General features: G+C 43.7%; 1 protein-coding gene across 2 annotated transcripts in view; it reads left to right on the top strand.

The window, feature by feature from the left end:
• Positions 1-15,458, top strand: part of IFT172 (intraflagellar transport 172) — a 1,173,227-nt gene that overhangs the window by 179,072 nt on the left and 978,697 nt on the right. For both annotated transcript variants that reach the window (XM_085613308.1, XM_085613307.1), the window contains exon 7: positions 9,546-9,633. In XM_085613308.1, the coding sequence (XP_085469434.1) occupies positions 9,546-9,633 (88 nt within the window). The remainder of the gene's footprint in view (positions 1-9,545; positions 9,634-15,458) is intronic.

The following is a 15,458-nucleotide window of genomic DNA, read 5'->3' as shown; positions in this document are numbered from 1 at the left end:
ACCCCCTGGAGCTGTGCAATCGGTGTAAGGGCCTTGATGGCCCTGGGGACCGCCACCCCCAGGGCCGGCTCCTGCAGTGTCCCGGGGTGCCCACCCCCGGGACACTGCTGTTTGCAGTGATAGGGCGGTAATCTCGCGGCTCTTGCCCTGTCATTGCAAACTGCTTTGCTTCATTGAAGCGAGAGCAGGGGAACCTGCTCTCGCTTCAATGAAGCAAAGCAGATTGCTTTTCCTCACGGGGAGCTGCTGCATGTTAGCAGCTCCCCATGTGGAAAAACAATTCCGGCTCCTGCAGGACATGGGGAGCCGGCGGGACCGTGGGGGCATTGGGGCTCTCCCCACGGTCCCCAACGGAGAGGGCCAGCCCAGGGGGATGGGGTCCCCGGGGCTAGAAGTGGCCCGGGAGGGGGGCCACGGGGCCTCCCTCCCTGCCCCCTTCTAACAACACACTGCAAACACGCCCTGTGGCGCGTTTTACAATGGGGAATTAATTCCCCTTAAATACTGGAGGTGCCTGGGGGCCAACTAGCCCACCAGGTACCTCCAGTAAGCGCCACAGGGCTGCGTTGCAGAGAGGTGGTCCAGGCCACGCCCTTTTTTACAACTCTCTGCAACGCAGCTCAGTGGTGCTTACTGGAGGTACATGGTGGGCTAGTTGGACCCCAGGGACTCTCAGGATTCAAGGGGACTTAATCCCCCAACTTAAAATGTGCCACGGGGCGCGTTTGCACAGTGGTGAAGGGAGGGGGCGGGACCTGAGGTGCCATGTGTGCAAACACGCCCTGTGGTGCGTTTAACGTTGAGGAATTAATTCCCTTTCAATCCTGGGGGCCAACTAGCCCACCAGGTGCTTCCAGTAAGCACACTGCGCTGCGTTGCAGAGAGGTGGTCCAGGTCATACCCCTTTTTACACCTCTCTGCAACGCAGATCTGTGACGCTTACTGGAGGTACCAGGTGGGCTAGTTGGACCCCAGGGACCCTCAGGATTCAAGGGGACTTAATCCGCGAACTTAAAATGTGCCACGGGACGCCTTTGCACGGTGGTGAAGGGAGGGGGCGGGGCCTGAGGCGACATGTGTGCAAACATGCCCTGTGGTGCGTTTTAAGTTGGGGAATTAATTCCTCTTCAATCCTGAGGGTCCCTGGGGGCCAACAACACCACCAGGTACCTCCGGTAAGCGCCACTGCATTGCATTGCAGAGAGGTGGGCCAGGCCACGCCCCTTTTTACACTTCTCTGCAACGCAGCTCTGTGACGCTTACTGGAGGTACCTGGTTGGCTAGTTGGACCCCAGGGACTGTCAGGATTCAAGGGGACTTAATCTCCCAACTTAAACCAGCCACAGGGCGTGTTTGCACACATGTCACCTCAGGCCCCCCCTCCCTTCACCACTGTGCAAACGCGCCCTGTAGCACGTTTTAAGAGGTAGTTTTAATCCCCCAGCCCTATTATGTACTAGGGACTTGCAGAGGAGGTCATGCTAATCACAGGGGTACCCCAACGCATAGTGTTCCCTGTGTATGTAAGTGTTTTCACTGTATTCTAAGTGTCTTTTAGCATAGCACTGACTCTAGGCCTGGTTAGTTAGTTAGTCAGTCAGTTAGCACCAGTACCCGTCTGAAAAAGTTGTGGGCACAGGATGATTTTGCAACAAGGCCTCTTTCTGCTCCTCTGTTGGTTCTTTCTGCAAATGTCTTGCTTCTACCTGCACTTTTCTTTGTCTTTTTGTTTTCTTCTGTTGCTTCTTTCTGCATTTCTTTTGCTTCTTTCTGTCAATTTTTTCTTCTTTCTTCACAAGTCCTACCTCTGTAGGCATAGTTAGAAACTAGCATTTAAAAAACCTTTGAAATTCACTTAAAAAACCATAGGTTTCAGGCACGTTATAGTTAGAAATTAGCATTTAAAAAGCTTTGAAATTCACTGAAAAAAACATAGGTTTCAGGCACGTTATAGTTAGAAATTAGCATTTAAAAAAAACTTTAGAAATTCACTGAAAAAAACATAGGTTTTAGGGAAAGTTATAGTTAGTTGGACATTCCACTCGTACAAAACCATAGAAATTCCCCCGTTTTAGTTAGTTCAGCTAACTATAACTCGCGCCCCCGCAATGCACTGCTGATGACGTCACATGTTACATCACTCATGACATGGTCAGTGACATCACTCATGACATCACTGATGACATCTCAAATGACATCACTGATGACATCATCCAGTGACTGTGTGTTTCTGTAAAGTTTAAATATGTTTAATATATATAGGGAAAGGCTTATTGAAGAATGAGTGGGTGTATAAGTGTCTGAATGGTAGAATTACAAAATATGGGCATTAACACTCACCAACTAGCTCCTGGCCCTTTTCAACCTTCATCCACCTTTCAACCTCTTATGCAAAGAGATGCTGTTGACATTTTTAGAGAGAGAATAACTGAAGATTTAAAACAACTGAACCGTCACGTCAACTCCAAAATAAAAACTAACAATTTCAAAAATGCTCAATATCATACTATAATGAACAAACTAAAGAGAAAATATGACATCATAATTAACAAGTCCGATAAAGACGGCAACGTTGTGCTTTGGCATAAAGATCAATACCTTGCAGAAGCCAATCGACATCTGGGTGATACTTCGAGCTACAAAAAATCATCGAGACAAGAGATGCGTTTGGTCCAAGGGAGAGTAACAAAATGTTTAATGCAGTGGAAAAGCCAAGGCCTACTAACTAAAGATGAACTGAACTTTTTAAAAGTGGAATTCCCAGTAACACCTATGCTATATTTTTTGCCTAAGGTGCATAAAAAAACAGATCCTATTCCTGGTAGGCCAATAATATCCGCACAAAGAAGTCTATTGGGAAAAGTTTCCAAATACGTGGATTATTTCCTTCAACCTCTTGTCTCAGCCTTACCATCTTTTGTCAAAGACACTCCTGACTTTTTAAACAAAATCAAGAATGTAATATGGCAGCCTGACTACTTACTAGTTGTAATGGATATAGAATCGCTATACACTAGTATTAATCACTCAGATGGTTTAGCAGCAGCTAAATACTTTCTATCAGAAAGGGACATTGGCATGAGAGAACATAACATAATGCTGCTAAAGATGATTGAACTATGTCTCTATAACAACTTGTTTCTCTTTGACACTGAGGTATATCAGCAGTTGAGAGGCGTGGCTATGGGGGCATGCTTCTCCCCCAGCTATTCATGTTTACATGTGGGCTGGTGAGAGGAGCATGTCCTCAGGGCCAACTACCAAACTGAATGGGCAAATAATGCGATGTACTTCTAGCGCTATATTGAAGACATCTGTATGATTTGGAAGGGCAGTAGACAGATGGCCAATGAATTTGTTGATTCTATCAGTACTAATGATTAAATTTGAAATTTACTGCAAATATTGATGATGCCAATGTTGAATTTCTTGATGTGTCTCTCTATTTTAGTGGGGGCAAGCTGCATACCAAATTACATCGGAAGGTTACCGCAGGGAATTCCATTCTACATGCGGACAGTGCCCATTCCTACCACACAATTCACAGTATACCATACGGCGAATTCCTTCGAATTCGCCGTATCTGTAGTGAGGAACTAGATTGTAAGACATGTCAACAAGAAGCCTTTGTCCTTTGTCCGTTTTCTTGAGTGAGGTTATTCTAGAGAAATTTTGAATTCAGCATTAACAAAAGTCAATTTGTCACCTAGGGAAGAACTTTTGATTGTCAAAGAAGAACAAGTGATATCCCCTGTTCAACACAATTCTGAGACAGATATAATGAATGTGAGATTCATTACCACTTTTAGCCAGCAAGAGAAAAAGATACGCAATATGATATATTCACAGTGGCCTATTGTGTTAACCGATATCACACTTAAATCTATTTTGCCAGAATTACCGGCAATCACATTTAGAAGGGCTCCCTCTATGAGGGATGCCCTTGTTAAATCAAGCCCAGAAAACACCCCAAAAACAACTTGGTTGACTAAAAAGGGCTCTTTTAAGTTTAATTCCTGTCGCACGTGCATTTTCGCTACCAATAGCACTGACTACATCACGGCATTAAACAGTAAAAGAATTCCTATTAGGGATTACTTAACATGCCGTACAGAATTTGCGATCTACAAACTACGCTGCACTTGTGGTCTTGATTATATTGGGAGTACAAAACTCCCTGTACATAAGTGCATTTTACAGCATGTGAGGGCGATTGTCAACTCGGACCCCAATTATCCGGTGGCGAGGCATTTTAAATTGGTCCATAATAACAAACTCAAGGATCTTCAATATACTGTTCTAGGGGCCGTTCCTGTTTCTGGGAGAGGTGGTAACCGTGAAAAAACTCTCCGTCATTTGGAGACCCATTTCATTTTTTCCCTAGACACCAAGATGCCGAATGGCCTCAATAACAGCCAGGACCTGTACAATTTTCTATAGCATGCTTTGTGTCTCACTACTAGAGTGCTGCCCTTTTGACTACTGATTCAGAACTGATTTTAATAAGCGTGACGTAATAAACGTTCTATTCATTATGAATATGTCTAATGAGTGCACCTCTAGGTAGGTCTGTTCAGGCTTGAACAGACATTGCCAGCTACTTCCTTTAAGTAATACATCATGTTTTAAAAGTTTTTGCACTATTTTTTATACACTCATAAGCACTAGATCACTTTACAGACTTTTTAGGTATTTATGCGGAATGATAGACCTGACAGCTCTCTTAAACCCTTCTCTTTTGCTGCTATATATTCTGAGATACTCTTCATAATTTTGATCAAATAGCTATTTTGCACACTATTTCGAGATCTGAATTCATTATTTTGCTACTATTAAGCTTTTGCGACATTTTGCACAATTTTATCTAAAAAGTTAATTTGCACATTGTTATAGATGTTGTTATTATGATAAAGAACCCGTCTGTTGCTGTTTTTTATTATTTTTTGCGTCATCTTGCACATTATCGACTGAGCAGCGAACTCTCATTGCCAATTAAGATAATACCAACTTTATGGGGAATATTCAAACAGTACCACATATCAACTCTGTAGTTGACAAGTTACCATTCAATTTGCATTTGCACTTTATTCTATGGTAGGTGCTAGTCTTCTTTTGAGTATTATTAATGGCACTTGCCCTTCTCTCCATTGGTTTTCATTGGATATTCAGTATTTTAATAGCTGTTTTTGCATTTGCATTTTAGCCATCTTTATGCTCATTGTTATAATTGGTGATTTTTGTCATCATAACTAATGTAATTATGTGTATTGTCATAGGACCCACGCATATTTGTATGGGTGAGCGTTCTCTTTATTGACTTTGATGACGCACTAAACAATGTTTGCCTTATGTGTACAATAAGGGATTTATACTGAGTATTACCATCATGAACACACGAATTTTGGACAATATGCATTTTGTTACTAAGAAAAGTTTTAGAGCTTGCTATATTGATCAAGTGACATTGTATGATTTTTGTGAATATTTTACATCTTCATTATAGCTTTACAATGAATGTCTGAACTGTTGGTAGTTCTCGGCATTTTACCATATTTTATGTCTGTTTTCTATGATTATGCACAAAGTAGTCACTTTTCTATAGGAATTAGTGAATTTTTTGTAATTTAACACTTGTCGTCCCTAAGCGTGTCATGTGATCAAGCTCGCGGACGCGAGCGAAACGCGTCAATGGCGGGCACTATGTCCGATTATTTTCTTGGATATCATAATGCCGAATAAATATGCACCTGCACTGGATTACTTCTTGGTCCTGATTTATTGAGCGGATATTTGCCAAAGAGGTCCTCGCCAGATAATCCCCACTTTGAGACTTTATGCGGCGGGGCTGGAACAGTTTTTTGATATATATATATGTGTGTGTGTATATATGTGTGTGTGTTTTTGTATATAGTGTCAAAATGCCGACTTTGGGTCACTACAATACATATTGTTTTTTAGCGGGCATAGAAGTTCTTGGTTACCTTATATGCTAAAATATGAGAGTTAGAAAGGTCTCAGTATTTAATAGATAAAAACAATACTTTGCAACCAGGTAGGTAGAAATGTTTGTTTTGGGTCACCCTGTTCGAGGAGATGGACATATGCCTCCAACCATGCGTGAGGCTCTCCTGGCTACCCTACTAAAACCGCGCAAGCTGACTTATCACTGTTCATCATACCGACCTCTGTCACTCTTGGAAACCTATCAAAATTATTTGGAAAGATCCTAGATAATCACTTGGTGCCACTGCTCTGTGGCATTATAGGACCTGAACAATCAGGTTTTGCACCTGTTCGTTCTCTTAAATACAACGTGCACATTCTCTTTGGAATGATCTCCTGCTTCGACCCTGATGTCATCTCAGTGTCAATTTACTTAGATTCGTAAGAGGCATTCAATTCTGTCGAGTGGGGGTGCATGCTCTCAGTTCTGCGCTGCATGAGGGTGGGAGACGTTTTATTAAAATAAAATAAAAATGTTTTAGATAAAACCTATCCCTAAATATATAAGCACAGCAGATGGAAATTAATTTAATTAAAACAGACTAGGCACTCATCTGTTTAAGGTACAGATGTGTTCCACGATATTATGCATGTCACATCATTAAAAAAAGAAAGCATCCATTTTACACCCTCATTGAGACGCTTACACAACTCCCCGTTAAATCTTCTCTACCCCCAATTATGAGGCAGTCAAGACAGTGCTTATCTGCTTAATCATCTCACTTCCATAGACCAACAAATAAAGATACATCTTAAGATAGTGGTAGTTTGAACTTCCTTAGCCTCCACACACGCCAAATATAACAGACAGTGCCAATTTGTATTTTGACGTTCTCAAAGCTCAGCTGCCATGTTATATTTGGGCTCGAGATATGCTGAGCTTATTGAACAATGTAGATTGTGTTAAATTGCTCAATTTTAATTTTGTCCTAAAACACCGCTTTATTAATGAGTTGGTATATTCAATAATTCAGCTGCACTCAGCTGATAATTAGTTAACTTTGATCCCTACAAGTGACTTGCTAATGTGGACAACCCAAAGCAAGTGGAAGGCCCAATCATGAGACTGTAATCCTGCAAGCCCTGTCGATTCAATAACGTTGATGGATTAGGCCATAATCCAGGAATAGAACACGTTTCAACGATCATACATGGGATATATTTTTCATCCCTAGCTGTGATCTTAATAACCACAACAAAATAATATATAGATGTGGAATATTTTTTCGGAAAAGGTTATTTGACATCAAACTAGTAATATAAAATTTCCCAAATATCACACGTCTCAGTAACTAGTCAGAATAATGTTACTTTGATATCCTGTGGTGAAGGGTCATTACTTATAGGGAATCATCATTGTAATGACTGACAAGCTTCTGCATGCTCCCTGTCCTCCAGTTCAGTAACACATTGTGAAGAGTGTATTATACTTTGAATTTGAGCTTGGCTTCCACTGTTACATAGTGAGTGTTTTAATGCAGGTTTGATCTGTTGCGTTTCTTCCACTTGAAGGTCAATGTGACTGCTTGTTGGTGTACCTATGACTGTCTTTCAATGATTCAGTAATTCAGCTGAGCTATAATTAAGGATGTAGTCTGCTGGACTCTGCCACATGTGAGTGGGAATGACACGCAGAGCAGTGAAAGGCATGCATATGTTGCTTTGACCACAATAGTTTTGTGGTGTGAGAGATAGCTCTGAATCCAAGGCTGCTTCACCCTTTGATGGGACAAGCCACTAGGCTAATGGCTGTGAAAATGAAGTAAGTCTTTTAACTGGTGCTTCCAAGCAGCAGAATCTCTATTTGAGTGTCATTGGTGTATGTACAGCTTTCCCTTACCCCACAACAGATGTTATCCAGGTTCTGTTGTCTTTTTTCCAAGCCTAGTTATATCGGAGTATTGGCTTCAGATGTAAATGTTATTTTATAGGTTTTATTTGTAATGAGGGGCACATAAGAATTAAAAAATATATATATTTTTATTAACATTTTTGCAACAAAATCACATCACATCTCGTTACGCTTATTTGATCGACAGTAGTAGTGCTGTCCAGTCGTAGGACGTACATCCTGTACTCAGAGGGGGTATCTGTCGTTGCAGTCTACATATCTTCCCTATACTGTGACGCCGGGGCGAACTGGGGAGAATAAAACTGGGGATGCATTGTAGGGGGGAGCCAGGGTGTGTGCAACGATGAGGTGCACACAAGAATATGTTGAAGAATGTTATAGATAGTGGCAAACCCTAGGATCCTGAATTACATTTTTACAGATAAACTCTATGGACATTCCATTCTTTTAGTAATTGTTGTAGTATACCACAGGTTGCTGCATAATAAGTTTGGACAATGATTACTGCCTGATGATCAGCCTCTAGTGCAATGGTAAACAGAGCACTTGGAAGATAGGTAGAGTTTTTATGTCGAACAGGCGTGTTAGTAGAATTGTATAAATTGTCAGCATTGATTTATATATTTAAGCTGAAACCCAATACCTGCAGCTATTTGCCTTACTCCCTGCACTGAAAAAAGCCAGACCTGGTTAGATTATGCTTTTGCATCCTCTGTGAATTTGCTACAGTATACAGTATGTGAGCAGGTGAACTTATTTTTAAGAGGAGATTCACAGTCCTAACAAAAGCAGCAATTTATATGTGTCCTTTAGAATAAAACTATATGCATTATTCATTGTCCAGACACTTAGTAAAATTACACTCTGATTTTCAAGCGCACTCACAGCTTATATTATCCCTCCACTGAATGCAACTTCTTACCATCATGAGTCTAATTCTAAAGCTTTTTCTCATATTGACATTTTAACTTTGTTTACAGAAGCCATTCTGCAGTCAAGAATTACAGATCCAAATTCACAGATTCAGTTTCCATAGACATGTATGCCTGAAGATGGAAGATTTGGCAGATTGTTCACAGTTGCACTTTTAGGTCTTCTGTGAACATGGCCTTACCTGTCCCCGTCAGTCCCTGTCATATGTCTCATGATGGAAGATTTAGCAGTTTTCACATTTGCACCTTTAGGGTCAGTTATGTGAATATGGTCTTACCTGTCCTTGTCAGTCCCTCTTGTAAGCCTGAAGTTGGAGGTTCCGGCAGATTATTCACACTTGTACTTTTAGGTTTTACGTGAACATGTCCTTACCTGTCCACATCAGTCCCTGTCATATGTCTCAGGGTGGAAGATTTAGCAGTGTGTTCACAGTTGCACTTTTAGGGTCAGTTATGTGAATGTGGTCGTAGCTGCCCGTGTCAGTCCCTCTCGTATGCCTGAAGTTGGAAGTTTCGGTAGATTATTCACACTTGTACTTTTAGGGTGTTATGTGAACATGGTCTTACCTGTCCATGTCAGTTCCTCTCTTTTGCCTGAAGATAGAAGTTTTGGCAGATTGATCACGGTTGCACTCTTAGGGTGTTTTCTGAATATGGGTTTACCAGTCCGTGGCAGTCTCTCTCCTTCTCTTCCTCTAATTGACACCACTTAAGATGTTGTTTTATTTCATCTAAACTTTTGTTTTTTCCCTTCACAGTATATCAGGAAAGGGGATCCTCTCAGGCCATGCAGACGGCACAATTGTGCGTTACTTCTTTGATGACGAAGGCTCAGGGGAATCCCAGGTATCAATATGTTTTCTCATTTACATTCTTAAGTATTTGTTAACCCTGTTGATGGGATGTCCACACCACCAAGGCTTATTTTGTTTTTAGGTCGAGCCTGGGCAGTGCATGCCCTGCTGCGAGGCATGCAGTAGTGGATTGTGGCTTTGAAGCACCGCCCACTCTCCGCCCATATTTTTAATTGGCTTGTGTCATTGCCCTTCGTAAACACTGGCTTCTGAGTGGGTATTAGGCTCGTTAGTCCCTTCTTGTATGCATTTGTCACCTCCCACAATGACTGGACCTTTTACTGTTGTTGCTACATGGTCTGCTTTATAAGTCTGTGCTCACCATTTTCTTTAATGCTCTTTCCCTATTCCACCCACAACATCACAGCACCCGCCGCTTTTATTCTAAAGTAATGTATTTATTCAAATTACAGCGCAGTGCGCTTTAACTATAGCGGCCACACTTATATATTTAATATAGGGCGTGGTCCACTTTCACTTTAGCGACCACGCTTATTTAATTACCTATCTTATGGCGACGGCGGTTTATGATTGCTATCTCTTCATGGCTCTCATGTGGGGCTAGATACTGCCTCCGTGGCCTCCTAAATCGTTGACACCTCCTCCCTCCCCGTTAATTACTCTAGACTTGATCTTACTAAAATAACACAAAGTGTCATGAAAAATAGACACGCACACACTGTTTGGTATCCGCAGACGACTTATGGACCACCTAGTCGGAAGTGCCCATACAGTTGTTTTGTGCGAGATAATGGGAGGTGCGAGATGACACGTCTCTGTTGCGTCCCTTACATCGGCTGTGTGGACAAACTGGTGTTTGTTTCATATATTGTCTGCTGCCGTCGAACCGTTTCTCTGCTGTAAGGTTACTCTGAAAACTTTCAGCAGCTGTGAAGAAACCAGACACGCATTGGTAAATATCCGGGTAGGCTCACCGATCACAGAGAGCCCGGCTAGGAAAGTGCAATTGTATCAACAAGCTCAGAATTAACTTCATCGTTAGCACATTTAAACATCAAACTTCAGTGTTTATGATCAGTAGTCGCCTGTCCTAGGACACAGCCTAGAACTTCTCTTACATGGAGTGTCAGGAATTTACAATTTGTAGGAAAATGGGCGGAACATGCTGTCTTAAGTTATGGTGGTGGAGTCAGCTAAAGAATGATGATGGATTAAACCCAGATCAGTTGACTGGGGGTGAGTGTTTGACTTGCTCAAGCGCTCCGTCTATCATCCCCTTTGGTATCGTCTTAAGTTAGTCATCCTGCCAGAGTTCTATCTATTCTCTAGTTTAAGTTAATGCCAAGAGCTTAATTACATCTTATATGCAGAATAACCAATAAAGTTGCATTGTTTACAAACGTGTCCTTTTGGTTTTCTTTCATATTGACACTTGTTTCCCGTTCTGTGCCAGCTGGGCGGACCAACAGGTTTATTTGTAAATCCTTTTAAGTGGATTTAGTATAGTCTGTTAAGTGACATTCTCTAAATCAAACAGTTTGTTATGAATATGATACTTTAGTTGTGTACTTTTAGTATCCATTTCCACATTGCTGTCAGGGCAACCAAATTATGGTACAATGTCTGTGCGAATGTGGTGGGTGGAGAACCCTGTGACTTTATATTTGTGGATTCTGAGTGGCTCATTATTTTATTCATTTGCTTCAATGAAAACATTTTTTAGTTTCTGAATGAACACTTACTTCTAGTGATTACAGGATGCAAATGTTCCTTCTATAAGACCCATGATACCAATGCTGCCCTGTCCATCCCCGACCCGTAGAATTTATGTAAAGGTTAAATGTACATGGGAGACATGGATATTCGTGATTACTGGGTGTATCCCCACTGAATTTACCTGCATAGCGATCTGCTAGATAATCATAATAGGAACAGTCACAGATTATTCTTTCTGATGTGTAGGAAGGATCTGAAGGTACCCCTCTTCAGAGAGCACTACATCCCAGAACAATTGGATTCATACTTCTTAATTAGGGTTACGCCTTACAAATACTCTCCTACACCGACATGTACCTTTATTAATACACAGGTTTATGTATGGTTTTTGTATTGTTCTATTCGGAAAACTGTACCTGCAACACTGCCGCTTTGCTGGTTGTTTACCGACCCCAGGTAGCAACAGGTTGTTGGAGAGGGTCACATGCATTGTATTGTACGTTACTTTGTGTGGACTTGATGTATGCATCAAGTTCGGATAAGGGTGTGGTCTCGTCTGCAGTTGAATGATTTATGGGAAAGGCTTTTGGATAATGTGTTCTTGTTTAATCAAGACTCAGTCAAAGATTAGTGTTCCCTCACAAACTGTGCACAGGCCTGGATGTTTTGTGACGGAAGTAGGTTTCAGAGATCAGTTTGCATTTGTCCGCTTCCTACACTAATGCTGGTAACATCGGAGTTGTTGTTGGCCAGAAAATTTATTAGAACAATATTGTAAGGAATCTTGATATTAAGTGAAAATTGGTTTGATGCAAGAACACATGCAAGCACAAGGTAAGTCCAGGTTTGGGATTCAGTTGTGTAAGACCTAAGGAGTTACCAGGAAGATCTGAGTCCCTAATCTGCAGTTGTTAGACCTGTCAGCCCTTTGGGTGGTCCCTCCTCATCATTATTTATTTTGTCCCACTTTTGCCTCAAAACCTGTTTGAATTTTTCCTTTTTGGGAACCACCAGACTTTTTAGTGTTGCTGCAGATTCAGGGAGCCATTTTAGCTACCCCTGAAACTTCTGTCTGAGGGCCTGGAGCACAAAATGGTGGCCACCTGTGACATCACCAGCATCCACTGGAACCTACTAGCACCTTCCAGAACATTCCAGAACCCTGTGACAGTTGGAGGCGGTTTAGAATGTTGGGAAGCTAAGACAGAGAGTTGGCAGTTGGAGCTGGCAGTTGGCACCTGACTGGTGAAGAGAGAGCAGCAGAAACCTGAAGGAGGAAGGAGTGAGGCAGCAGGGGTGGAAACTTGTGCCTGGAGTGGGGTCCATAAACCCACCCTTGATACTAGTCCCTACTGACTGAGCCCAGCCTAGAGCCCTGTGTGGGAAGAAGCAAGAAAAACCAACCTAAGGACCTGGACAGCAGGAACAGGCCTTAGAAACAGAGAACAGCAAGATCCTGACCTGGAAACTGGTTTCCCTGGAGTCCGACGTCGAGTAGCCTGAGACCTGGAGCCCGAGGTGGAGAAGCGGCGCTGACTGGAAAAGCAGATGTCGTACCCGGAGCCGCCAGAGGTCGAGAGAGGGCGCCGTCAGAGGTCGTGAGGAGTACCAGAGGTCGAGGAGGAAGTCACCCGAGGTCGAGGAGGAAGTCACCCGAGGTCGAGTGAGCGGCGTCATCGGAGGAGTGAAGTCCGCCCTCCGGAGTCGTCGGAGACCGAGGTGAAGTGTAACGGAGGTCGGGAGTGAGGATCGCACTCCGGAGTCGCCGGAACCTGTGAGAATCGTGCCGGAGGTCGGGAGTGGAGGTCGCACTCCGGAGTCGCCGGAAACCTAAGGAGAGGAGCACCGGAGGTCGGGAGTGAGGATCGCACTCCGGAGCCGCCGGAAGTCGACATCGAGCCAAGGCCGGCCGACGTCATCGAATCCGAGGTCGCCATCGGACCGGAGCCGCCCGGAGTCGACATCGAGTAAAGACTGCCCGACGCCATCGAATCGGAGGTCGAGATCGAACCGAGGCCGCCGACATCGAAACCGGAACCGCCTACCGGCGTCGTCAGGAACTGACATTGTGCCGAGGCCGCCGACATCGAACCGGAACCGCCTCACGGCGTCGACACGACTCCAGCGGCGTCGGAGCATCAGAAAAAGGGCAGTAAGTGGAGTAGAGGGCGCCTAAGGCCCTGTGGAGACCTGAGAGACTGCTCTAAGGGGCTAGGGAGGTGCTGGAACCAACCTGACTGTGCCAGGGGTGAGCTGGGACTAATCTAGAGAGGTTGTGTGGAGGAAGAGAGCCAGGTCTCTGGTATTTCCCCCCTTTATCTACCTCAGTTTAGGTCTCAGCCTTGTCCAAGCCAGGGAGTAGACACCCTCAAGCCTTCCACATCCCCACAAGCTGTGCCTGGGCCAAATCAGCCCTCAGGAATTCAAAAGTGATCTGATTCTATGAGTGTCACTGTCAGCTTTTAAGTATTTATTAGGGGCACTGTATTTATTGTATTTAACCTATTTATTGCTTCACTGTATTTATTGGTCCACAGTATTTATTGATGCACAATATTTATTGGTTTACAGTATTTATTGCCTCAGAATATTTGATTGCCTGTATGTACTGCACTTATATTTATACCTTCCTTATTTATGATCACCCCTATTTATTGAATCATTAAGCCAGTATTTATTTGACCTGCACTATTTTAAAAAGTTTGTATATTGTGATTGTTATTTATTTTATCCAATCAGCAACTAAGAGAAAAAGAAGATAAAGAAAGATATTTTCATAATTTTTACGGTGTAGAGTCGTTTTTGGACGGATGCACGCATGGTTATTGTATGGGTATGTCGTATGCTTAGCACGGAGCCTGATTCCTGACCACTCGAGCCAAGCTACCACAGTGTGTCCGGAAGACCACCACCACCCTTTCAGAGTGGGAGTGTGGTTTTCCAACATAATTGGTGTTCAGTGGTGGGATTGAGCTGTGCCTACGTATACTCAAAAATAACTGTGGGTAGTCCATAGGCCTACACCGGGAGTTTTCTCAAAGCGGCCTTCCTAATTGTAGGTTTTTGTTTTTTTCCAAATTTACTCTGGTGGTGGGAGGAGGTATTATATAAGGTACCCCCCTGCATAGTTACTGCACAAAACCTGTCCTCTAACCTGAGTGGGCGAGATGGAGTTTGTACTAGAAAATCTAGAAACGTACACTGTGGCCCAACTCAGGGAGTTTTGCCAGCGGGAGGGGGTGTATTGTCCCCCAGGAGCAAAGAAGGGTGCACTCCAAACCAGCTTAAGGGCTTGGGGGGAGGCACGCCGAGAAAGCAAGGCTGAGGAGGAAGACAGGGATGGAGAGCCTGACACCGAGGGGGCTGAGATGTACCAACCTGAGGTGGGGAACCTGTCAGCGGGGCCCAGGACACTTTCTAGGAAGGGCAGCACTGTCTCTAGTGGTAGCTTATCTGAAGTGGAGTTAACAGACCGGAGGGAGAAGAGACAGCTCACATGGGACTTAGCAAGGCTGGAGAAGGAGAAGGAGGAACAGAGGATGGCTCATGAGAAGGAGAAACAGAGGATGGCTCATGAGATAAGGCTGAAAGAGATAGAGCTTCAGATCCTAAGAATCGGGGCACAAACTGTTCCTAATGGTGGCAGCAAAGACCAAGAAATCACCAGGGAACCCAAACCCTACCTGCCAAAGGACATAGTAGCTAGCTATGGGGTGGGTGACGATATCGCCAAGTGGTTAGCGGCCTATGAGGTCTCGTTAAGGGCCCATGGGGTTCCAGAGAAGTACTGGGGAGGGGGATTGTACAAGTACATGCCTCCAGCTGGTAGGGATGCTTTATTGGCCCTCGAAGAGGATGAGCAGACCCACTACCCCACCATGAAACTGGCGCTCATAAGGAAGTTTGGACTAACACCCGAAAAGTACAGACAGAAGTTCAGGGGTAGTCACAAACTGGGCACACAGAATTGGGTGGACTTCCTGGACTATGCAAAGAAGGCACTTGAGGGTTGGATTCAGGGCAGTGAAGTGAGGAACTACGAGGGGTTGTTTGACCTAGTACTGAAGGAACACCTGCTCGAGAAATGTTTCCCTGAACTGCGGCAACACCTGGTGGATAGCAAGCTGACCAGTCCCCGGA

This window comes from Triturus cristatus, chromosome 6 (genome assembly GCF_964204655.1).
Source record: "Triturus cristatus chromosome 6, aTriCri1.1, whole genome shotgun sequence".
NCBI classification, from domain to species: Eukaryota; Metazoa; Chordata; class Amphibia; order Caudata; family Salamandridae; genus Triturus; species Triturus cristatus.
This window is presented reverse-complemented; position numbering and strand designations above follow the sequence as displayed.